Source organism: Poecilia latipinna, unplaced genomic scaffold (assembly GCF_001443285.1).
Source record: "Poecilia latipinna isolate Pla-1442-1.1 unplaced genomic scaffold, P_latipinna-1.0 Scaffold784, whole genome shotgun sequence".
NCBI classification, from domain to species: Eukaryota; Metazoa; Chordata; class Actinopteri; order Cyprinodontiformes; family Poeciliidae; genus Poecilia; species Poecilia latipinna.
In genome coordinates, this window is record NW_015113400.1 from 49,380 (window position 1) to 74,211 (window position 24,832).

Below are 24,832 nucleotides of genomic sequence, written 5' to 3' on the forward strand. Positions count from 1 at the left end.
CTCCTCAACACTCATTGAAACAGCAGCCCAGGGACTGTTTGTTGTTATTTTTTTAAACTAAAGCTGTAAAGTTTATAAATGGGCTTATGCAGTACCCCAAATCACAACCAACAGGATGAAAATTTGAAAATGAAAAAGGTTTAAACTCCAGCTTCAAAGCAGGGCATCTTAAGACTGTTTGGTCTTCCATATTCAACACCAGAGCTGTATTTGTAGTTTATCCCCATCACTGCTGTGTGCTGGAGTCAGAGAACGGTATTCCTTTTATTTGATGGGATGTTATTACATGTGTTTCACCTCATCCTCCAGTTTTTTGATTAAGCGATATTTGCACTAGGATGATGTGTTTTTTTCAGCTGTATCAAAATAAATACATTTCACAAAATTGCACTCTTTTCACACGATCAACAGCCAAATGTTACTACTGCCATAATTTTTAGTGACTTATTGCATGAATAAGTTTATTCAAGTGTGATTTTAATGTAATTTCCTATTTCATGAAAACATCACAATTGGTAAGTTGTGTTTTTTCGACATTAGCAGAAAAACAGACGAAGGTTTGCGCACATTTGTAATGGAACTACAGCAGACGGACGCAGTTGGTCAGAGGCTCTTCACTCCTTTACCTTTTAAACTTTGAAAGGTGCCCATTAATGCATTTTAAAGCAAGTCCAATTATTGTAACACACCATTTCCTTTTATTCATTCATCCACAGTGAAGATCTTGAGAAGTAAAAAACAAAAAAAAAAGTAGACACCACACTGACACACTCACACCTGCACACGTCACAGCTCATCTTTTCCACTTTCATTATCAGAGGCTGATGCTGAGTCCTTCTCGGAGGAACCTTTTATCGTCTTTTTAACGGCAGGAGCTGCACCTTTTTTACTGCCCTGCTTCACTTTCTGTTTTGCGGCTTTGGTGCCGGCTGCGGCCTTGGTTGCGTCTCCAGGTTTGTCTTTTGCTTTGGCCGGAGCTTTGGCCTTAGCAGCAGGTTTGGTAGTCCTTTTCTTCTCAGTCGTGCCCTCTGGCCAATCAGCTGATTTTCCAGCAGAAGCTGTGTCCGGTTTCTTTTCCCGTTTGTCCGTTGCTAACTGGTCGGCCTGTGAAGCAGCCGGCCCAGACTCACCGGAGTCCTGTGACTCTTTCTGGCTGAACTCTTCATTTACAGGTGTGGAAAACATGTTCAGCATGTCCTGAGCCTGGATTCTCTCCTGGTAAGGGCAAAAAAAAAAAAAAAAAAAGAGAAATTTAAAAGGTAGAACACCTCCAAATAAAACATAGTTTTTTCTTTCTTATTTGTTCATATTGAGCGAAGTCAGCGGACAAGTATTAGATGCGTTACCTTTTCTTCGTGAGTGGGATCCAAGGTGAACCACAGAGCCACTGCACATCTCTGACCTTTAGTGACGGCCCGGACGCCATGAGGGTTTTCTTTCCCTGCTCCGAACCCGACAACCCGGCCGCAGCGGGGGTGAACCTCAGCCTGCAGGGCATGAAGACGAACGTTTAATCTACCACCTGTTACCACGTGAGCGACACGCGTGCTCAGCACTTTTAACATCGTCACAGTGCATCGTTTTACATCTATTTATAATATTAGGATTGTATGTGATGAACCATTATGTTAATGTCGCACTATGAGAGGCGAGATAAAGGACATGTTTATGTACTAACAAAAATCTGAAAAGTGTGGCCATCAGTCAGTCAAATTTTTAAATTTAACTTGACGGCAGAGCCCGTAACTAGCAAAATAATGAAAATATATTGACAAAGCAAGAAACATTTTGAATTCAAAATCCTTTTTTGTTGCTAAATTATTGAATGGACAGACATATGAGCTTGACAACAAATACATTTATTGTTTCTAATCTTATTTATTTTTTTAATCATCAGATTGGAGCAGAGTGATATTCTATCCATTCGTCTTTCCCGTGTTTCAATAACTCCTGATCATTCATGGAACTTTTTCAGAAATGTGGATGCGGACGCTGACGTTAGCATCGGGGACGTCTGTGATCGGTGCGTACCAGAAACGCACGAATACAAAAAATCCGGGTCTGGACTTGTGTGTGTAAAAAAAATTGGTTAAACATGTTAAAATATTTAATATGTTAAAATCTATGGTATTGATTCATCATAATTAACGTGTTAAACTAGTAAAGTCCTAATAAATTAGAACGGTGAGTTCTCACAGTGGTTTCTCTGTTTTCTGGGCCGGGCGGTTCTCTCTTTCTGCAGGTGTATAAGCAGACTTCTAGGGTGTTTTCTTTCTTTACACTTTTTTCTCTGCTCCATTCTTATTTCCTTCTCTTGCTTTCTTTCTTTTTTCTCTCTTTTTCTCTAGTGATTTCTGCAGTAATAAGCACATTGTCGCTTTGTTTAGTTTAAATAGTTAGCGTAGTTAACAACTGCCTCTCATTAAGTCTGCATGTGTGATCTCTGTAAGAGTGTTGTTTTGGAGATAGAGGTATTGCCTAGGATTGCTTAAAACTATTATCCTGGCCATTAAGTTACTGAATTTCACATTTGTAGTTCCAACAAATGGACCTCGGTATAAAAAGCGTTTTTGGACACTGTTTTCATCCCTCACCCTCTGTTTCAGTGTTGTGCACAAGCACGTTTTGAACACCGCATTCATGAGTTCAGGTCACATTTTTGAGATATTGAGAACATTGGTGGTGAAGTGATAAGTTTTGGGGGGGAAGCGAAAAATTGAAGCAGTTTCTTTTAGGGTAAACTTTGGAAATTTCAGGAGGACAGAGCCGGGGTACTGAGGGGGTTTTATTTGTTTACAGACAGGAAATGGAGTGAGGAGAAGCTGCAGCTTGTAACTCCTCCCTCCAGCCGTGCTGTGTGTGAGTAACGGAAAGAAAAACAGAGATGTATTTAATTTACATCAGTGAAGTTTTTTTTTTTTCTAATTTGTCCACTGATGTCCAAAAATGTGTTGTTTCTGGCTAGAAAAGCAACATAATTCTGTTGTAAATTTTTCTTTAAAAGTTCATCAGTAAATTAAATGTGCAATATGTATATGAAACAAAGAGCTAACTTTTCCATCGTATTGAATGAAAGAGTGTTTCCTAACTTTTTTTTTTTTTTTTTTTTTCCCAGTTTTTTTGGTCTAAAAAAACTTTTAGTCTATTCCCAGCACAAATAAGTAAAACTTTCTTTAAAACACAAAACCAAGTCTAGTAGAGTAAAAGTGCTTTAGTCTTTTTTTAAGTTACAAATTTCCTGGATGTTTCTCGCTATTTATTAGTAAATTAAAAGAAAACACGGCTAAAAAAAAAAAAGCTTTCCATATGTCACCGAAATTCTTGTGGTGAAAAATTATAAAAGTTCCAGAATTAGGATTAAAGAGGAACATTGTGGTGGATTAATCCACTTATGAAATACATACATGCGCCCTCAATTTCTCTTCATTGCATAGTTTAATAATTGTAAAATAATTGTGTGATGAGTACTTTATGTCCAAGACAACTTCAGCTTCCAGTTTTTGACTATTATTCTGAATTACGGTGGGTTTTTGACTTTGCAATAACAGCTTAAAGGGATAAAGAAAACTCCTGACAAATCTCATCTGTGTCATATTGATGCTAGTAAGAGGATTAAGAATGACCGCAATAAAGACAGCAGCTAAAATGGACACTCTTTGGTCAGTTTTCTTTTGTGTGAATGAATATATTAAAATATGTGAATAAGACATGTTGTTTTAGGAATTCAACTCTTGCAAAGACAACAGGGAACAATAAAACAAAGGACAGGCAGTGGCACTAATATGTACACACTCTATTTGAAATCAGAAACAATTAGTTGTAGTTGGATCTGTGAACTTAGTTCAAAATACCTAGATGGATGGTGAACTATGAACATGAATTCATTCATTTTAACTTGGATGAGCTCAATCAAGAACTAGTTTTTGTTCAGAACACTAATCTTCCAGAAATGCCCCTTACTTAGTGACACTCATTTTCCCATCAGCCCCTGCTGCTACTTACGGTGACTGTTTTGGCATCCAGCTCAGTGAAAATGAACTCTCCTCCCTCAAAGTCATCATTTAGATACAAGATGGCACTGAAGGAACGACACTGCAACGTTAGGCAGAGAACAAAAAACACAAAGATCTCCTCAGAATGTTTTTGTTTTTTTACCTCACCTGTAGTCTCTGTGAGTGTAAGCAGGAGGTTCTTTTTTACACTGATTGAGGTCAGAAACCAGGACACAGTTGTCGACGTGAACAGGATGGCTCAGGTCCTTCCGGTCCTCCTGCTTTTCTGAACAAGCGGCGGCACAAAGACAAGTTAGCCATTCCACTGTCAGACGACCTCTGACCTACAGCGCATCAGGCTGACAAAACCAGGTGGAGCACATAGTAACAATAGCGCCATGGAAATGTTCTGCTCTGCAGCAGATTTGTGCTAGCTGCATCAATATTAACTTAACCTCAGTCTTACACTATGTTAGACTCAATCCCCACCAAATTATTTAAGTAAGTGTTGTCTTTGATTATGGTGGAGCTACGATCTTATATGTGGAAGTAATTTCACTTTCGTGTTTTACTGGGAAGTAGTTGGAATTTGAGGCTTGGTCATGTTCATAAACTCTGTTATTAACTAATGACAACAATAAGATTTGTGCTTTATAAACAAAAAAACACATTACAGTAACATACATCACCTTTGCACTACTGTTCATAAAATACTTTTTCTAACTTTACTCTTACATTCGACTGAACTAGTCTTATCACTACAAACTGGAAGTGGTTTTCCATAAGCTGTGCAAGTCTCAGACAGAGAGCATGATCACCCCCTAGTGGCTGAGCTCACCATCGATGGCAGAGCGACACACCAGATGAGAGTAGGAGAAGTACAGAGGCGTGTCCAGTCGGAAGTAGGACTCCAACACCTTCCGGACTTTCTCACTCAGGTCGAAGAACATACGAGCGCTCTTCAGAGGAACCTTTCCCTCCTGGCCAAGCTACGAAACATAAAAACACAATATAACGGCCAGCATGGAAGGGGCCAAATGACTCAGGCTTGTCTCTCTACACACAGAACATATTTTTTTCTTTTTAACCATAATCACTTTTGTCAGTAATGACTTAGGCCATTATTTTCAGGAAGGTGACAGAATATTTTCTACAACCCAGTTATCCACTATTCTGCAAAATAAAATAAGCTGACCTTGATAGCCTTCAGGACGGTGACCCCCTGGAACATCTCACTAGGTGTGTGTGGAGATGGGTGCCCGCTGTAGCCGTCGCCTTTCAGAGCGGCAGCCTGGGGGAGGAGTGTAGGATGGTTACGCTGACGTGACACGCTCTCTCACAAAAGCCATCCAGGACGAAGCTCCTTTTTTGTTTGGACTCACGTTGGAGAGGCGCTGCAGCTCCCTGCAGTCATCGTCGCTGATCACCTCATCCAGCAGCACCCGCTGAGAGCCGTTCAGCTGCTTGGATGTCATGGTAACTCTGATGTTATCGAACAGCATGGCACCCCCTAGAGGAAGCAGGTCACAGTACATTTCTGTAGCTCTCGGGTGAAGCGTCCCAAAGGACTCTGGCGTTTGGACGGTCACCTTCTTGGGGCGCAATTATCTTGGCCATGTCCGTAGAATCTTTCTTCTTCTCCTCAACCAGAGTTTCAATCTCCTTCATCAGGTTTCCGATCTCCTCCGTGATCCTCGCTGCAGTCTCTCTCTCGGCTCTGAGATACGCAGAGTTATTCCAAAGTGACAGAGAAGTGGATGGAGATTAACATAACTCACACTGCAGGAGCTTGTATGTAGGCCTGCAGCTATCAATTGTTCTCACGATCAATTGGATGAGAAAATTTGCCAGATTCTGCAGATTTTTCTTTTAACTATGTTGATTTTTTTTAAAATATAATAAATTTTGTCAATTTAGATTTTTTTTGTTAGGTAGAAACCGAAATCTGTTATTAATTTTTGTATTTTTGCAATAGTTTAGATTACTTTGGTAATTTTTAGACCCTCCTAACACACTGGGTGGTGGATGTCTTTTGTTTGTTAGATGTCCAGTGTGATGAAGGGAAGTTTTTGTAAACTGACTCCTTTTTACCACTTTTTTAACTTTAACATCAAAATGGGTTTGATGTTAAAAGCTGCTATATCTTTCTGAAAAGTTACTTATTTACTTATTTTTATCTATGTTGTAAGGGATATTTTTGCTGGAAATACACTACATATTTCAAACAATCAAGTGGAAAATGCGTTCAAAGCCCAGACACCCACGGCCCTTCTTGGTCAAATTTTGGTTTTGGAGCTTAGAAGGATGCGACAAACCACTATATCCTTCTTAGACAATGTAATAAATACATCAAAATGCTAATTCAACTGGATTTCCCCGGAGTGGGACAAAAAAAGCATATTTCTATTCCATGAATTCTGAATTCATTGTCGACTGGACCAGAACCCGGTTAAACTAAAACTAACCCACTTGAGGAGTTCTGGGTAGAACATGCTTACAGAGAAAGGTGTTTTGTCTGAAATGTAAATGGTGTATTTGTTTTTAATCTTTATTGATTTACTTTTTTTTTTTTTTTGCTTTGTTTTGTTTTATTACTTGTTTTTGTTTTTGGCTTCAGTGCTGCTCTGAGCGTGTTTTTCTTTCAGCATATTGCCTTTTTTGAGCGTGTATACTCTAGTTAACGATGAATCGATTACTAAATAAGATTAATTCAACGACTGTTTTACATCACAGCTAATTGTTATATGTTGGATGTGGACATTAGTGCCCCATGATGTGGCAGGTTTCGCAGCAAACACGTAGCTGTGGTGGGAAAATTAATTCCAGTTTAACAAAAGTATCCAAATCCCTGATGAGCTGTTTGTTTGATGTTGGTACATTTGTGTAAAGGTAATTTTACACATTGTTGATTTGTTTCCTGAAACTTCCCATTAAGATTACGTGACACGTTTCTGCAGGTTAAAATCTAACACATGTGGGCTTTCTGCAGTACTAAATATTCTGCTGAACAAAGTAAGATATTCACATCCACAAGACATGCAAATTGAAAACACATGTATTATAATAGGTGTGTCAAGAATAAACAAATTGCGCTAAGAATAAACTTAGCTCAATTTGCCGAAGTGCCGTGAATCTTACTTGTGTTTGTTCCTGAGCTTCATTGGCATCACATCCTCTGGAGTCCAAGTGTCCTTGCAGTGAAAACAACATTTGCATGTTAAAAGGAGAATTTTCAGTTATCAGTGTTCCATAACGACAAGGAAAAACAGGACGAGGATGGTTTTGTTTTCTCACCGGATCTACAAAGGTGATTCCAAAAGCTTCATATCCAAAGTACAGCAGCTCCTTCTCCAGTATGGACTGCTGGATGTACTGCTTCACCACCTGGTTACAGAGCAGACACCAAATCCCAGCTTGTGACACATTTAATAAACACAAAGTCAACTAATTATCAGTCATTTTACTATTCTTTGAGGTTCAAAATATTTAGCTTGTTAGATGAGAGCCAAACGCTTTCGCCCTAAATTCATAGTAATAGTGGTAAAATAGAAGGTGTACTGCAAAAACACATCTTACCAAGTAGTTTTGGTTTAGTTTCAAGTGAAAATATCTTACACTTGAAATAAGACAAAAACTAACTTAAAAATAACTTTTCAGCAGGAAATTTGGGCTCATTTTGAGTCAATAATTCCTTAATATTAATGAAAAACTACTTGTTCCAGTGAAATTATTTCAATTATAACAAGATATTTTCCCCATGGTTTTAGTGAAATAATATGCCAATGAAATTAGAACTTTTTCATCAATATTAAGGAATGATCAGAATATCTTTCTGAGAAGTTACTTGTTAGCTAGTTTACTCTTATTTCAAGTGTATTCAGATATTTGCACTAGAAACTAGATCAAAAATACTTGCTAAGATTTTGTATTTTTGCAGTGTAAAAGAAACTGATCTACAAAGACATTTTCAAAGGTTCAGATTGTCTACTTTAGAAAAAAAAATAAGGAATTAAAAAAGAGAAGCATTTCAGGACTATTTCTTTTGATAAACACATCTAAATGTTGATGCAAAAAAAATACATATTTTACACTGTGTGACTGAAGAACATGACACATTTTAATGAGCCGTCAAGCCAAAACTTAACCGATTCTCAAAAACAAAGCTGCCTCTTGACGGGGAGTTTAACTGGTGTTGTTTTCTGTCAGCAGATATTAAAAAGGTGGTCATCCTGTCCTTCGGCGGTAACACTGATAAAATCGATCAAGTCCAGCGTTGTGAATGTGGCAGTACCTGTCTGGCTGATATGGCTGCAGCCTTTTCCTCACCAAGCACAGCAGAATAATAGTTGAGGTTCTGGTTCATCATCTCGTCCTCAGGGTGGAACAACAGGAAGGTCTTAGCACACTCTATGGCCTGCTCATACTTCTCACCTGCAAAAAGGAAGAGAGGGAGGAGCAACAGCATTATCTGCTTCAGTCAGGTCGGGTCGCCTTGGGGTTGAGCCGGGTTGGGAGGTTTATTTTCTCATTTCAAGCTTTCTGAATGTGACAGTTTTCAGCAAAACATGATGCTGATGAGTGTCTTAACTTCTAGGTTAACTTCTGGAAGTTAAATAAATATTTTTACGATAATTTTAGAACGGAATTTTAACAAAGCAATATCTGCCCATTCTGCTTGACAGAAGTTGTCCGGCAGGACGACTCGTTTTATTCTACAGATATTCAAACCAAATAGTTCTCCAAAACTTCAGGCTCTATGCTGCTCTAGAAATACATATCCAATTGTAACACACATGATTGAGAAGCCAGTCACATGAAGACGTGTGACTTTGCATCACTACACTGTGCACAGTAACTGCATTTACCGGTAATCATATTTTCAAACTAATTGATATGCTTTGATGCTCTTATTTGACAAACAGTGGAGGAAAATAGTAAAAAAAAATCCCACAATACCGACAATTTTAGTTGTGTTTTTTTAAAATATCATTAATTGGAATTTATCATACGGATAAATCAAAATCCCGTCATGATAAGGAATTTATCACAATAAACGATACGACAGATGTTCTCCCTCAGTTGTAACGTGACAAAATGTGGAAACACACAACAGGTATGAGCCGGAGAGTATTTGTACACCGCCGTGAGCTCTAGTCTGACCCTATTTCACTTTGACAGACTGACAGACTTACTGTTGTAGTAGGAGAACTGCAGGTAGTTGAAGTGAGAGGGCAGGAAGTCCTCGAAAGGAGCGTCTCTGCCAGCAGCGGAGGCCAGTTCCATGGAGCAGTGCTGCTTGCAGTTCAGCAGCTGCATGTAGTGATCTGACACAGTCACATCTGCATGAGCGCCATGAAACGTGAAGATGCAACGTGTAAACGTATTTCACCTCCTCTGCCTCACCTGTCATGGCCTGGAACAGGTCGGCGCTGTACTCCATGTAGGTGTATCCGTCGAAGCGGTACCCCCCCTCACACAGAGCTCTGCACTCCTTGTAGGCGGTGAAGTATTCCTCCAGGGCGTTCTCAAAGTGTTTGGTTGCCAGACCAAAAGAGTCATCGCTATAGAAGCTCTTCCCCAGCAGAAACTCAGCCTGAGGAAAGACGCCACGTTACCGATTTTGAAAATAATTCCGGATCGGGTATCGGTTATCAGATATGTGTCTGATTTACCAAGTTGGGCAAGTTGAGCACAAAAAAAGTAGATGTAAGTTAATTTTGGACTACATCAACATATTTTTAATCAAGAAAAATATGAACAAAATATTTCACTAGAATAAAAAGTAAAAAGTAACGATCCAATAAATTACCCAAGCAAGAGTAAAAAAAAAAAGTATCTGGTAAAAACCCTACTAAAGTACCGAGTAACTGATCAAATTGTCAATCATTTATTTAAAAATTAGATCACCAGAAGGACCAAAATATAAAGTTAAGTGGAAATAAGGACATAAATGACAATAATTCATGTACGTGACAAAAAAGAACAAAAGAACAAATCATTTTCACTCAATGAACAACAAAACCTGCAGCTGTGTGTCTCTGTTTGGTAACATTTTGGTTAAAGCATGTTTGTTTTCCATTCTCTGGGTAGAAAATCCAGAAATTTTACTCAAGTAAAAGTAGAGATACTTCATAATAAAATAACTCAAGAAAAAAAGCACAGCATAGTAAAAATACTCCTAAAAGTACATTTCTTTCAAAAATGTTACTCAAGTAAATGTAATTGAGTAAATATAACTAATTACTGCCCAACTCTGCCAATCGAACGGCAGATCTATTCAGTTTAATTATTTGTCATTAAATAATAATTAAGTATCAGATGTGGGAAAAAAAAGTGGATTGTTGCATGTCTAGTTCTCACCATGTGTGGCTTAGCTTCCAGATCTCTGAAGTTCTCCTCCTCCACTCTTGCCATCATCCTGTAGTACTCCAGGTTCTGCTTCATCTCCAGGTGGTCTGGGTTGGCCTGGGAGAAGGTGTGGGCAGCTGCCACCGCCTTGTCCAGCTTATTGATCTGAAACAACACAGATCGCTTCTGTTCGCCTGATGTTCTTGGTGAAATAAATTTACAAAACAGACGAAAAACACAGTGAAAGTCCTGCATCAGTCTGAGTAAAACAAAAATATTAAAGTCTACAAACTGGCAACTATGGAAATGGAAATGATTACATTTGCAAAGGAGATAGTCAATAGATGGAGTGAAGATAAGGAGACAGAAGATGTCAAATTTCATAGTTGCCATAGAAATTTAAGTGTGGTAGAAAAACCCTGCAGGTACAGTTAACACCAGAAGTTTACATACACTGAATAAAAAACATATATAAACTTTTTTTTTTCTCACTGTCTGAGGTTAAATCAGACCAAGCGTCTCTCGTTTTAGACAGATAGAATATGTCAGACATTTATTTATTAATGTCTTCAAAAATCAGAAATTAACATACAGAATGGTAACCATGTTTCTAGTCTATGAGAGAAATCCAAGATGGTGATTGCTATTGCTTTGGGAACTGCTGATAGGTTAGCAGCACAAATCTGGTTCATCCTTGGGAACAACGTTCACATGCTGATGTTTAACATGATGGGAATGTCCAACCATCAGACGGCTCAGGAAGTAGACGGCTTCTGTGTCCCGGAGGTAAACAAGTCAATCTGCAAATCGACCCCAGAACAAAAGCCAGAGAATAATGGGAGACGCTGGCTGAAGCTGGTCAGACAGTCTCAGAGTCCACAGTGAAACATACCAACATGGTGGAAGCCTACTACAGTCCCGTCTGTAGTAGGCTTCCACCGCCGCGTCGAAGAGGAAATCATAAGGCACCAAAGTTAAGTTACTCAGACTGGAGTCTGTGGCTTCCTTGCTGAAAAGCCACTCAGCAAGGAAGAAGCAGTTACTCTAAAAGAAACGTCAAAAAGTCCAATTGCAGTTTGCAAAAGCACACAGGGACAAAGACTTTCATTTTTTGGATTCATGATTAAACTAAAGTTTAAACAGACTGGGTTGCTTGTGACAGGCAATATCCTCACTGTGAAGCATCATGTTTGGGGATGTTTTATGAAATAAATAGCATCATGAGGAAAGGACATTATGTGGAAATATTGAAGTTACAACTTTTATATACAATATACAAAACATGTTAATATTTTGTATATTGAAGTAACATCTAAAGCAGGGGTGGGCAACTCCAGTGAGTGTTGTAGCGCAGCCATCACAGAGACCTGATCTCAGTCCTGTTGGGAGATCTGATCAGCTGTATGTAAACTTCTGGCTTCAACTGTGTATGTCTACAACATAGACACAGACAGAGAGACAGTCAAACCGATGGATGCAGTGGTCGCATAAGATGAATAAGGGATGTAGTTTTATCTGTTTTACATATTTCTCTGCATTTTGCCAAACTGATATTATTTCTGACAACGTGTGTTGTGTTATTGTACATCTGATTGTGTATTGTTTTTTTTTTTGTTTTGTTTTTTTAATAACACCGAGTTTTAAATGGGTAACAGAATATTTGCACTTCATAAAAACCTAAGAAAGCCTTGATAATAGCTAAAAATGAAACGACTGCCTACCAAGCGCACTGTTATTTTACAAACTGAATCGTTTCCGCTATTTTTGACTCTTCAAGCTACACAATGCTGAACTTCTACGTCCCAACGTCAGATTTACGTGGAGGCAGAATTCAATTTAAGACGTGGCAGAGAAGTCTCCGTCCGAAGGAGGGGGCTGGGTGTTTACAAGGCAGACCTGTCTTAGCTCTGAATGAAAACGTGAAATCCCACAATGAAGCGTCCGACCATGAAGTTACCTTGAAATAGGCCACTTGTAGGTAGTTGTACGGAGTCCTCTTCCCAAACTCCAGCTCCACTTCCTCGCTGACTTGATGCAAAGTTGGAGAACCGAGTTTCTCGGTTTCGCACGAGTTCACACAGTCTGCCCGCTTCAGAATGTTCTGGAAAAAGCTTAAATCCTCCACCGAACCGGCCCCGGGGATAGGAAATTCCAAGCCCCGTAAAGGCTCGCCGAGAGCGGATTGGTTGTCACATCGCAGCCGACACTGAACCTTCACGTTTCGGACCGTAGCTTTGTTCCTGAGGGCCTTCTCCATGTTCAGGATGACCGCAAGCCAGTCCCCTCTGTAGTAGGCTTCCACCGCCGCGTCGAAGAGGAAATCATAAGGCACCAAAGTTAAGTTACTCAGACTGGAGTCTGGCCTGCAGAAGCCCGCAGTGAGCCAGAGACATGTCCAGATCAGCGCGTTGCGGGGTCCCATGATGGGGTCCGGAGCCAGGACAGCACAGAGAAGGAGGCCCTTCTCCTCCAGACAGGAACTTTTAGTTTGGAGGCGGGATTGGACATTTGAGAACCCCTGTTCCACCCCCCAACACCTTCAAAATATTTTACATGGTGACGAAAAAAAGGCAACAAAAAAAGTACATAATTGTTATTATTATATTATTATTAAAGCTCAAAAATTGGTCATGTTATAATGTTATTCCTTCATCAGAAACATACCTGGCGTGTTGCTTTGATTTTTTTCATACATATTTGAGAAATACTTTAATCTCGCTTAGCAACCATTCAGCTGTTCAAAACACCTGGGTGAGCCCACAGCCACTTCAACAAGGGTACAGTTTGGATTTGCAGAAGTGTTACTTGAAATTATAAATGCAACCCAGTGTAATATGAATTATGTTGCAGGATTGTGAGGGGTGGGGAGGACTGGTGTCTATCTCCACCCTGAGTCCACCCTGGACAGGTCACCAGTCCAACATAGTGAGAAATGCACAGGACAAACCCAGGACACTCATATCCAAGGGAAATTTAGAGAGAAAAATGAACCCAACAGTACAAACCGTGGGAGAAAGTCAGAATACTGGACAATTTTATTTTATTTTTTACACAACATGGGAAAAATGCCTCGTCATAAACGACAAAATCTGTTATTACTGGCATTAGTATTATTTTTAAATGGATATTAAGGAATTATTTACTTAAAATCAGCTGATATATTTTGCTGAATAGTTACTTGTCAGTTAGTTTTGTCTTATTTCAAGTGTACTAAGATATTTGCATGTGAATTGGGGGGAGGAGGAATCTTTGGTAGGATCTTGTTTTTACAGTGCAAGTTCTTTTCACAGTATTGCATTTATTACCGTTTCAGTCCACAGAGGGGCGCTGTTGATACATCACAGTTCAACGTGTTCATCAACATCCATGTCAGGACGCTGGATTGCTCTGATTTCATGTCAAAGAATGAATCATTTCCCTTGGTGTGTGGAACAGCGGGGGGAGGGGGGGGGAGTTTAGGTTTTGACCTTTAGGATCAAAACCTAAAGGTCAAAACCTTTAGGGGTTCAGTCCCCCTAAAGGGGCAGTGAGCAGCTGACAAGGGGCCTTTACTGAAACAATGTCAAGGAGTGTCTTATATTGTTTTATTGTCTCAGGAAAGACGTGTCTCATTTACGATCAAACTATACGATTGAATTAAAATATTTAAAAAAGAATTTTCCTGCTGAATTGAATAAAACAAAGAACTGAAACTATTTTCAGTCATAAAGTGAAACACAGAAATGTGTTTCTAGTTGCATAAAATTGTTTAAAAAGGGTTAGAGATATGATCTGAAGCGTGACTGCGATAATCTTGTAATTCCTCCATTTGTTTTAGAGTAAACTCTTTCCTCTGTCAAAAACCTGCAGCACATTTTCTTCTTTTTGTCAACGTAAAAAAAAAAAATCAGTTCAGTTTACTTATATAAAACCTATTCACATCTAATATCAACTCAATGCCCTGAAAGAAGAAAAAAATAGAGTCAGTCCAGTCATACAAACAGATTCCAGTTTGAACTGGACTGATTACAGTCCAGTTCAGTTTAATATTCAAATTGGTTAAAAAGTTGATTTTCTTTAGGGAAGTGGGGAAACGTAGTCAAGTGTATCCAGCAATCTAAACCTATAGCAGAATAAACCACTCTAACATTAAGTTTTATCGAAATGGAAAGTTTTTAAGCCATTCTTCAGTCTGTGCTGTACACATTACTACTGTTTCTGCTACAGTTAATTAAAAAAAAAATCTGTAAAACAACTGTGACCTATTAATTTTATGTCACGACTCAAGTTTTTATGCATAAAGGAGCTAGTAAAGTACAACAAATATATATGCTATAAAAAGACAGTTTTAGTTTTGTCGTTAAATGTTTTTGCTGTTGTGTTGTGCCATGTTATTATTATTATTATTATTATTATTATTATTATTATTATTATTATTATTATTATTATTATTATTATTATTACACCTCCAGCCAGCATAGTGACGTTCTACTTTGTTTTTCTTTCATGTTCGCTCCGATACTTTCCATGATGACAGCCAGTGACTCAGACAAGATCCTCATTTAAATATGGCGGATCTGCACCGCTGCTGCTCCTGCAATCAACTGCACAGTCAATCTTTGTAGATCGCGTGCAACACGCCCACTCACTGCACATCCCTTTTTTTGTCCCCCTTCCTTGCGTAATGTACTGTTCCTTATTTGGATTCTCTGTAACTCAAGCCCACACTGTGAACAACCCAGTGGGGAAAAAGTGATGGATGTGAAGGAATGAGATAAACAACCAATAACATCTAAACATTACAAATGTCACATTCATGTTTAGGCTAAAACTGATCTGTATTTGCTCTGTGAATGGCTGTCAGTCAGATATTAACACAGTCACTCTACTTGTGTTTAAAACAGGTTTCTGCAGCACTTTCTGAGTGAGCACAGCAGACAATTTACAAACTTTAGGACAGCAAAATGAATATTTAACTTTTTGCCATTTGATTTTTAGCAGAGGAAAATAGACTGATTCAGCTGGACAGTCATAAAAAAGGTAAAGGGTAAAAAGTCACAGGAGTGAGTCAGAGTGAAAAAAGCAGGGAGCCGACTCCAAAATATTGTTTAGAAATGAGTTATTTAATGATTCCATCTGTTCATGGTTGCTGCTGGCATCATACACCAAAACCATAAAGGGGTTTCAGTCATAAGATGCTAAATATATGTATATATAGTAATGACTTAGAACTGAAGCACATGATGCTGTATGATGTAACTTCTCTCCAGAACATAAAACTAGCAATTTAAGTCCCAATATCAATATTAATATCAATGTTTCAGATGTAGATTAGCTTCACAGGCTAATTAAGCTTCTGCAGCAGACAGACAGATGGATGTGTTCAACCCAACTAACGATCTAGTTAAGATCATGAATTTATTTTCATGAATTTAATTTCCCTTTGGGATCAATAAAGTATTTTTGAATTGAATTTAAATTTGTATTACCTAAAAGAGGTCGTAATATCCAAACCAAGTCAACTTTATTCATGAACACTTAAAAAAAGGCACAAATGACCAAAGACATTAAAATATAAAATCTAGAAGACATAAAAGATGTTATAAAGTAACATCTTGAGTGAATAAGATGGACAGTCAAAAGCCAATGAAAATTTTTGTTTAGTTTTAGTTTTTAGAGCAAATTTTAAAAAAAATCATGCTGTCATCAGCATAAAAACATATTTATTTGTGTTTCATAAAGATGTTGTCCAAGGGAAGCAGACAGTGTGGTTATGTTTTCGTACAGCAGCGACTTCAGAGAATCCGACCCTTTAAACACAATGAGAGCAGACCTGCACCATGTAACCACATCCAACACCACAAGCAGCCTGACAAAGACCGAGACCATCCAACCCAACAACACCAAGAGCTGCAAGTCCAGATTTCTGTTTCAAACTTCGTATCGTGTTATTTTGTAACGCTGTTTACAATTTAATTCAGCTCTATTCCATTTTTTGTTTTTGTTGCATCGCTTCAATTCACAACAGACATCATCTCGAGACACTTCAATAAACAACTTATTCAGTCACACACACACATACACACGCACACACACACACACACACACACACACACACACACACGTTCCACCTGATCTTAGTTCAACAGTGCTTTATTTGCTTGACTTCGCTGCCGGTGTTTGTTAACAGATGCGTATTTTGTTGTTTTCCACTGTTCTGTTCCTTGCTTTCACCAGAACTTGTGTTTGTGGCATCATTTGTAGAAAACCTCGTGCCACATCCCTTCTTCCCGGGTTCATCGGAGTTTATGCCTTGCAGCAACTTTGAGTTTCACTTTATCTGCTTGCTTGTCTTTAAAGGAAGGGTGCAGAAAAGCAATCAGTGTTACAAAAGCCACCAATATCCAGGTTTTCAAAGTAAAATTCTCATGTTTTTTTTTTTTTCATTTATTTATTTATTCAACTTCTCTATGTCAACCCAAATCCGGTGACATTGTCCGTACTCTTACAGCACTTTAATATTTTCTACTTTATGATTCACACATGGAGTTCCTGTCCATGCACACTTTGGCCCCCATGTATAAAACATAAAGCATTAAGTCCTGTTATAACATCAAAGCAGGCCACGTGACACGTGATCTTTTACTGCTTCTCTCTCTCTCTCTTTATCTCAGCTCCTACGTCTCCCAGATAGAGTCATGTTGGTTTCTGTAATGGTTGATTTTATGATTTACCAGGCAGAGGGGTGTTAGAGGTCAGTTTAATGTATAACACGGGTGACTGGCTTACTGACTGCATGTGTTTATCAAGTGACAATGTGATGAGATCACGGCAGTAAAAACGAAAAGAAAAAAAACATAATCTACCACTCCCTCTGTCTCCGGTATTTTTTCTGGCACAGATCAAGTGGTTTCCAGTAAGCTACGTGCAACACACAGACCTGGCAGCTTGCCAGCCTACCTGCTCGACAGGTATGTTGACTTTGTGGGAGGAGAAGTTGCTCTCACCTCTTTCGGTGTGTGTCAGAGTTGCTAAGTAGAGTGGTTAGATAATTAACCCATCCAACGTGGATGATTAGAAAACATCTAATAAGTCAACTTCTAAAGTTTGAAAAGGCTGTAAAGAGAGAACAGTGTCGTAAATGTTCACGTTTAAGATTTTTTTAATCAGCAGATCATCAATTGTTGCTTTGAGTTTGTCAGAGAACATGTTGGATCTGATTGGATTCTTGCCGTTTTGCTTACATCTCAGCAGACAGTGAATTTTAACCGGGACAAAATAGGTTATCTCCTTCAGGCTTTACAATATGGCTCTCATTGAAGTTATTGAGAGTCATATTGTGATCCCAAAGGTGCAATATGACACTATAGATAAACAAGGGCAGCGAAGTGATAGGGCTGTCAGATGCATCACCCCACGGCTAGCAGGTTTCTGGTGCATGACTTCGACTGCAGGCCTGGGTGTCTGCATGCTCGTCCTGTGACTGCAAGAAAATGTTTTATGGAAAGCAAATAAGTGACTAATTTAATTTCATCACAATGCATTTAAACCAGCAGCGGTTAGGAGGTCGTACAGCTTTGGGAAATTGTAAATCTGCCGTATCAATAGCGTCAGAAGAACAAAGATTTTGCTTAGACTCACCTACTAGGTCAGGCGTATCTGCAAAAACTGAAGCTCCACCCAATGTGTTTTTGCAATGTGTTGTCATGCAACAGTAAGATAAAATAAATAAAAACTATTTTGTTGTAGTTAGTGTAGTCACAGAGACCCTGATGAGGCTTACAGTAATATCTTTAAGAGTGTTGAAAATTTGAATTCAGAGACCAAACTTTGACATTTATAATGCAGTGTTTTGTGTTATCTTAAAGGAGACTCTCTTGACTTTAATGTAATTTTCATCAGAGTCAGGTGGTCACAGCCTGTTAAAATATTATTATTATTATTATTATTATTATTATTATTAATAATAATAATAATAATAATAATAATAATAATAATAATAATAATAATAATAATAATAATAATTTTCATCTAATCTAAACTAGATACATTTCTTTTTAGCCCAGTGGTATTCAGTGACATCAGGGACATGAGAGTTAACACATAACTTTTCAAAAATGATGGTTAAGCTTTCCCACGTTGAGATGGACTGAAAAAAAAAATGGTGTGGTTCATGGACTAATTCAGATTTAAACCCACATGAGTCTCTTCAGTCATCCTGCTCCCTTCCTACAGAAAAACAGTGAAAACAGCCTGAAAAGGAAAAGTTTCCTCCTTTTAAACAAGATTACTGCAGAATTTATTACTGACTGGTCAGCTATATATTTGCAAATACAACCTGTATGTATCAACTGTGGTTCTGAACGGCTAATCTAAATTGTGGCTCGTTCAAGGTTCTGATGTTAAAGGTGTTTTTATGGGCAACTTTATTACTCCTTTCTCACTAACGTGTATTCTACTAACATGCTGAGGACTATTTTGCGTGACGCATTGGACATTTTTATTTGGCCAGTTAATGATTATCCAGCATATACTGTATGGCTAAAAAAAGGTTTTACTGCAAATCACATCAAGCTGTTGAAAGGAATCAGTGAAATTTGTATTGAAATGTTCAATTTAAGGAGAGAAGCCCAAAATAAGTTTGGTTCAGTTTACGTATATGTTGCTAATTCACAATGCATGTCATCTTTAGCCACTTTGCAAACAACTCATTTCATTTCGGTCACACACATTCCTCGTTATCAAATAGTGCAATAAGCTCAGATCATTATTCAATTAGTTAAAAATATTTCTAAGGAAACCCAGCAGATTGCATCACATCATTGACTTGCAGCATTCCCTCCTCCTGGACGAACACGTTGCGTTGCTTCATTGACTTTACAGCAGTGTAGCTTCTGTGTACAGAAAAACAACTGAAAACATAGTAGCAGCATCCTAAGTTTATACCAGCAGAGCTACAGAGATGGCTCAGGGTCACCTAACAGCTCAGACACATGAAAGAGGCAGAACCCAACTCTGACTGAACTCTATCAGTATGAATTTCAAAACATTGCTTCCATCAGTCATAACGGGAAAGGATATTATCAGGTGGAGAGATGGCTCAGAGGCAGATTTAAAGAGAAGGAAAAGCCAATTAGCAGCGCCACAGTAACAGCTGACGGCGTAACTGTGGAACATCATCTGTGCTGTCCAGATGTTGAGCTGTTATGGTCAAACCAAACGCATTTTGAGCATCAGGCACATCTGGTTTACATTCAAAGTCTATGTGGAGCATTGGACGCGTTGGACGCCTGACGCTCAAAACTCATTTGGTGTGAACGCACCACTAACATGTCACAGCAGTAATGAGGCTGTAACATTCTCAGTCTTCTCAGTCTTCAGTCAGAGGCCTCTTCAAATCGGTTGCAAGACTGACCGCTGCTGGAGATCCTTCCTGCACACAGTGGCTCTTAGAAGATATTTGGGTGAACTGAATTATGGCATCATTCAACTTCCCTTTGGTTCTAATAAAGTAACTCTGAACTGAATGGAGCTGAATTTAAATATAACGTATTCTTATTCAGATTAAAATTCACATGAATAAATGCTGCCAACTATTTAAATTTATCTTTTCTTTCCTGCCAAAAATGAAAGGAAAATAAACAATTATTTATTTAGACCTCTAATATTTTTTAGAGGTATAAATATGCATGGTCTGAGTTTTATGTGTGTGTGGTTTATGTGAGGGGCATAATGAAAGGAACATCTGGTAAATCTACATGAGGTCAAAAGAAAAAACAAATTGACTGATTAGCATTTAAATAATGTGGTTTATTTCTCACATCCACCAATACAGAGATTGACGAGTGAAACATTTCTTATGTGAAAAAAACTCTAATCATAAAATCCGTAAACTACATAGTAGGATTACTCATCTGTTATTCTTTAATAAACATTGTGAGAACACGCTTTACACACTTTATAACAAGTCATACAGATAGGTAGAACATAAGGTAAATGTTGACGTGACAAAAAACATCACCTACATTTATTTCTTTCTGTTCTGTCTTTAATTTGTGCTTTCCAAATCTCACATTCAGAGCCACAATTGAGTTTCGTATGTCAAAGGAACCATGACAGAACAATAAAGAAAATTAGATATTTCCAGCGTCAGTTATTTATACCCATGTACCACAGCAAAAACTTTAAGCACAGAGATTAGAAGGTCATGAATTTACAATAAAAAAACACACACTATATGCAAACTACAGTGAATATTGAACAACTGTTACTTTGTTTACAAAGGCTCAAAAACATCTGCAGAACTATGTCTAAAGTTTCTGTAACGAGGATGAAAATATAAAACACATGAAACATTAATATTGGTTCATAAAACCTACTGGAGCCAAACACAATGGCTTACATTTTCTTCAACACCTTCCCGTAAGAGGAAGTTTCGTCTTTTAAAGTTTCAGATAGTAACGACTTTTTTCCCCAGCCAGGCAAAAAACAGGCTTTTGTGGTTCCTAAACTTCTGCGCTGGTCGGCTTCGTGATCTCTATCTGCTCAGAGACTGACGCCTCCGATACCGCTGCCAATCTCCTCAGTCTTCCACCCACTGGAATTCTTTCCGAACTTGTACACAAGTCTTCTGCCGTCGACCCGCTCCAAAATCTCTCTCTTGTAGTAATACCTGCAAGTAGAGACATATCACCTTAGCGATTCCAACGGCCAGTACGAGAAGAAAATGTTCTAAAGCAACCACTAGTGTTCTAATGGTGATGATGATACTCTGATGATGGAAAATAATTCCCTGAATTGACGTGCTATGGCAATCTGCTTCTCATAAAATATGTACTTATCTTGGCTTTTTGGTCCTGAGGAGTCATTGTTGCCAATATGCATAACTATAAACCAATAAAGTTTAGTTTATAGGGTTCAAACAAAGGATTTAAACCTTACTTTACAAACTTCATCTGTGCACAGTTAAGTCATGCAACACAGTAGTAGCCATCCTTTTTTTTTTTTTTTTTTTGTTGGGTTTTTTTTGCTGTGCCAGCCCAAAACTTTTACTCGCCCAGTCAGGCCACCCCTTTGAAGAAACCTCCAGTGCACCCGTATTTAACAAATTAAATCTGGGTTTTGTTCCGTGGTTTACGAATGCAAATTCATATTTGAGAAAATGAACACATTTTAGGTTTTTAGACTCATTGAACAGGGACTCCTTTTTTATTGGGTAGCTCAGAGGAAAAAAAATCCCTTCATAATGAGCTCTGGGTTTGCTGTGTGCAGCAGGAACTCACCTCATGGCCCGGCTCAGTTTCTCGTAGGTCATGCTGGTGTTCTTCTTCTTCTGACCCCACATCTGGGCGACGGCCTCGGACTTGAGGAACTTGAACACCCCCTCCCGACGGTCCTCCCATTTCATCAGGCCCTGGTTCTTCTCGGGGTGGATGAGGATGTCTCTGATGAACTCCCACAGGTGGGTGCCACGAGGTGCTGCAAAGGAAGGAAACAATCAGCTCGCTGTTTCCAGGTGTGGAAAGTGTTAGCATGAACACGCAAATGTAAAGGCGATCTTGACCCGAGGAGAAAAACTACTCGTAATGTAGAAAGCATACCATGTTTGTTTTTCTTTGGGTTGTCGTATATGCTGCTGCTGTGTCCACGGTTGACTTTAGGAGGCCGCCCTCGGGGTCTCTTGATGCGACAGTCTCCGTCTTCGGTTTTGATGTGGACCTCTGTCAACACAGCAATTCGTTTACCATGCCGAACCTCGACTGTACCGTAAGACCAGAATGCTAAACCAAGCGTGCCTGAATACTCACTTGACACTGGGTAGAACTCAGGGTCTGATTCGCTGCTGCCAGACTCTGGTGAGCTCATGAAGTTAAACGTGCCACCTGAACACACATCATACACGTTTGAGAAAAGAAATGTCTTGATACGCTGAACTTTAAAAAACGTTGACAAGACGATAGCGGTATACTAACTGTTGGCCGAGGAGCTGCATTCACTGTCAGATGGATTGTCAGAAATGTAATCAGTGTCGTCCAGAGTTGTCAGGGACTCCATAGTGAATCTGGTCAAATCATAGCCATTGCGGTATTCAAAGTTTCTCTTTATCTCAGTTTCTTCACCTGTGTGGTAGATGGATGTGTTATTCCAAGTTTTCTCTAACATTATAAACTTGTGCTATCTACATAAATAAATATCAAAATATACCATGGCCAATTTTGAGCGTGGTCAGCAAAGGGAAGCTCAGGTTGTCCAGGAAGTTATCAAGAAGTTGACATGTCTCACTTAGTTCTGGTCCGGAGAGACTCTGCAGTTCTGGAAAAAAAGAAGAAGAATTTGTTAGGTTTTTACCATCTCTGAAGATGGACTGATGATTGATTGCATACAGACAGATTGATATCTGTGGATTTGAAAAATAAAACGATACATTTTAGAGATTTAGTTTACCATATTTGGTCTTGTACTCTTCCAAGCTCTGGTAAAGATGTGGGCCGAGCTGCGGGCCAAAAACGGCAGTCATCTCTTCCTGGTTCATGCGGCAGAGGTTTGGGCCGTCAATGGAGCAGAAGTCCAGACTCAGGGTGCTGGCATCAAACTTGGTTCTCTCCACATGGTCGCTGATCCACTCTAGAACATGCTCTGCCGTCCATTGGTGAGGGCTGATCTGTTTGTACCAGTGGCCTGAGGAACGAGAGCCATTTATTACCTGATCGGGCAATTAAGGTGATGTTCTTCTGACAAAAGTGCTAATATTTTTTTTTTTTAAATCAAATCAGTCTGTCTTGATTTCCCGTCTCCAGTAAAGTTCAAAGCCAAACAAAAACTCTGCTTGAAACATCCTCTTTTTGAGTTTTTTTTCCGAGCACATCTACATTTTCTGGTGTTTTATCCACGAAACAATACAAGAGTGAAACAACACCTCGCTTAGGGATCAGTCAAGGTCAGACAAACATAGCCAGCCTAGTTGACCAAGCAGGAGGTCACAGCATTTCTCTGCTTTAAGCGTTGAGTTCAGTTAAACATTGACAGTTCGGTTAATCATTAGCGCAATTAGGTCAAAGCAAAGTGACCTCATGGTTTGGTTATCTTAAGTCAGGATCATGTGGCTCATGAACAAGAAGAATAGTACTCTACTATATTACCATCACTGTACAGGATGTAGATTTTGATGACAAACAGGAGCTTCTAAACTTCTTGATAGTTTTCTGGTGTCAATTTCAGTGGAGCCCAAACATTATTCATACACCTTGGAGATTTTGATTTAAAGTAAAACATAAATATTTCATCAAAATATCTCATTTGATTGGAAGTAGTAATAATTTGAATGTGTGGGAGATCAATGCATCACACTCAGTCAGAAACAAACTTCAAACAAAAGTCTAGTTCTCCACATTTGGGTTTAAGTGGAGGTCCCAGGTTGACCTGAAACAAACAAGGTAAACCGCCTCGACGTCAGACGATCCTCTTACCTCTCATGTTGTAACTTCTGTTCTCCAGAGTGTGAATGGTGGGCAGCGCATGGAGCTGCTGTGGGGGGATGTCGGGTAAGCCAGTCTGATACATCGTCAGGTTGGCGTTAGTCAAGATGCTGCTGAGGCACGGCGACGACATCGAGTCTCTGAGCGACATCAAGAAGTTACAAATCAGTTATTCTGAACATTTTCTTTCAAAAGTAAAATTTTTCACATTGTTGCAACTTTAAATGTGAGCGTCTCCTCTACATGAATTGTATTAAATAATTCTTTGGAGTCATTTACCTCTTTCAGCACAAAGCCACTGTATGGTTAAAAAAGAAGATTCAAAACTATCCCACTTTAATTTGTGTGTCGTCTCTTCGGTCTTTGTTCCTGTTTGTTCTTTATAAGGTTCCTGTCTCCAAGGCAAAAAAGCGCTTTCAGTTGGAAGTTAACATGTTTATATCCCTGTGGAGGAGTGGGGGATGGAGAGGTAGATTCAGGGGAATTCCACCTGAGGGTGGCCACACCTCCATCCCTCCTACGCTTTCCAGAGAACTCGACTAACAAAACTCACCTGTCCTGTTTTCCTTTCTAAGCTCGTCTCTTAACCATCATCACTGAAGATTAGATTAAAGTTCTTGCCTGACAGATTCAGTTACTGTAAATGGATCTGCTTTGCCTAACTGGATTCCTTTAGCTAGGCCACAAACAACAGTGCCATAACAAAATAAGATCTCAGGCATTTTATCACGGATCATTTGCATGTTTTTTTATCAAGAAAATGTCATTTTCACTTGTAATAATCCAGTTGGACTTTGTGACTTAATGGTATGTTTTTCTTGTTGTCCATTGGAATACATCCACAGAAAGGAGGAAGTAGGCTGAGTTAGAACCTTAAATAGAGACTCTGACAATGACAGATTGAAGATGAACATGTGGGCAGGTATTTTTATCAGTTTCACCAGACGATGTGCAAGAGAGATGAGCAAACCTTACCGAGACTGTTTTCTTGTCTAATTTGTTCACTTAAGACCTGGGATTACATGCAGTTACTTATCG

General features: G+C 39.0%; 2 protein-coding genes across 2 annotated transcripts; both read right to left on the reverse strand.

Annotated features, from left to right (window-relative positions):
• Positions 1-672: 672 nt before the first annotated feature.
• Positions 673-12,857, reverse strand: p3h1 (prolyl 3-hydroxylase 1). Its single transcript, XM_015046561.1, has 15 exons — positions 12,298-12,857; positions 10,353-10,505; positions 9,396-9,585; positions 9,185-9,316; positions 8,284-8,423; positions 7,287-7,376; positions 7,131-7,183; positions 5,582-5,709; positions 5,375-5,502; positions 5,188-5,283; positions 4,831-4,981; positions 4,161-4,278; positions 4,003-4,078; positions 1,347-1,487; positions 673-1,215 (listed from the first exon to the last, which is right to left on the reverse strand). The coding sequence occupies exons 1-15, from the start codon at positions 12,760-12,762 to the stop codon at positions 787-789; spliced, it is 2,490 nt and encodes an 829-aa protein (XP_014902047.1). The 5' UTR covers positions 12,763-12,857; the 3' UTR covers positions 673-786.
• A 7,243-nt stretch (positions 12,858-20,100) lies between these two features.
• elf3 (E74-like factor 3 (ets domain transcription factor, epithelial-specific)) lies at positions 20,101-24,248 on the reverse strand. Its single transcript, XM_015046556.1, has 9 exons — positions 24,074-24,248; positions 23,786-23,934; positions 22,764-22,997; positions 22,524-22,631; positions 22,292-22,438; positions 22,127-22,201; positions 21,920-22,039; positions 21,602-21,797; positions 20,101-20,991 (listed from the first exon to the last, which is right to left on the reverse strand). The coding sequence occupies exons 2-9, from the start codon at positions 23,925-23,927 to the stop codon at positions 20,865-20,867; spliced, it is 1,149 nt and encodes a 382-aa protein (XP_014902042.1). The 5' UTR covers positions 23,928-23,934; positions 24,074-24,248; the 3' UTR covers positions 20,101-20,864.
• Between the last annotated feature and the right edge of the window lie 584 nt (positions 24,249-24,832).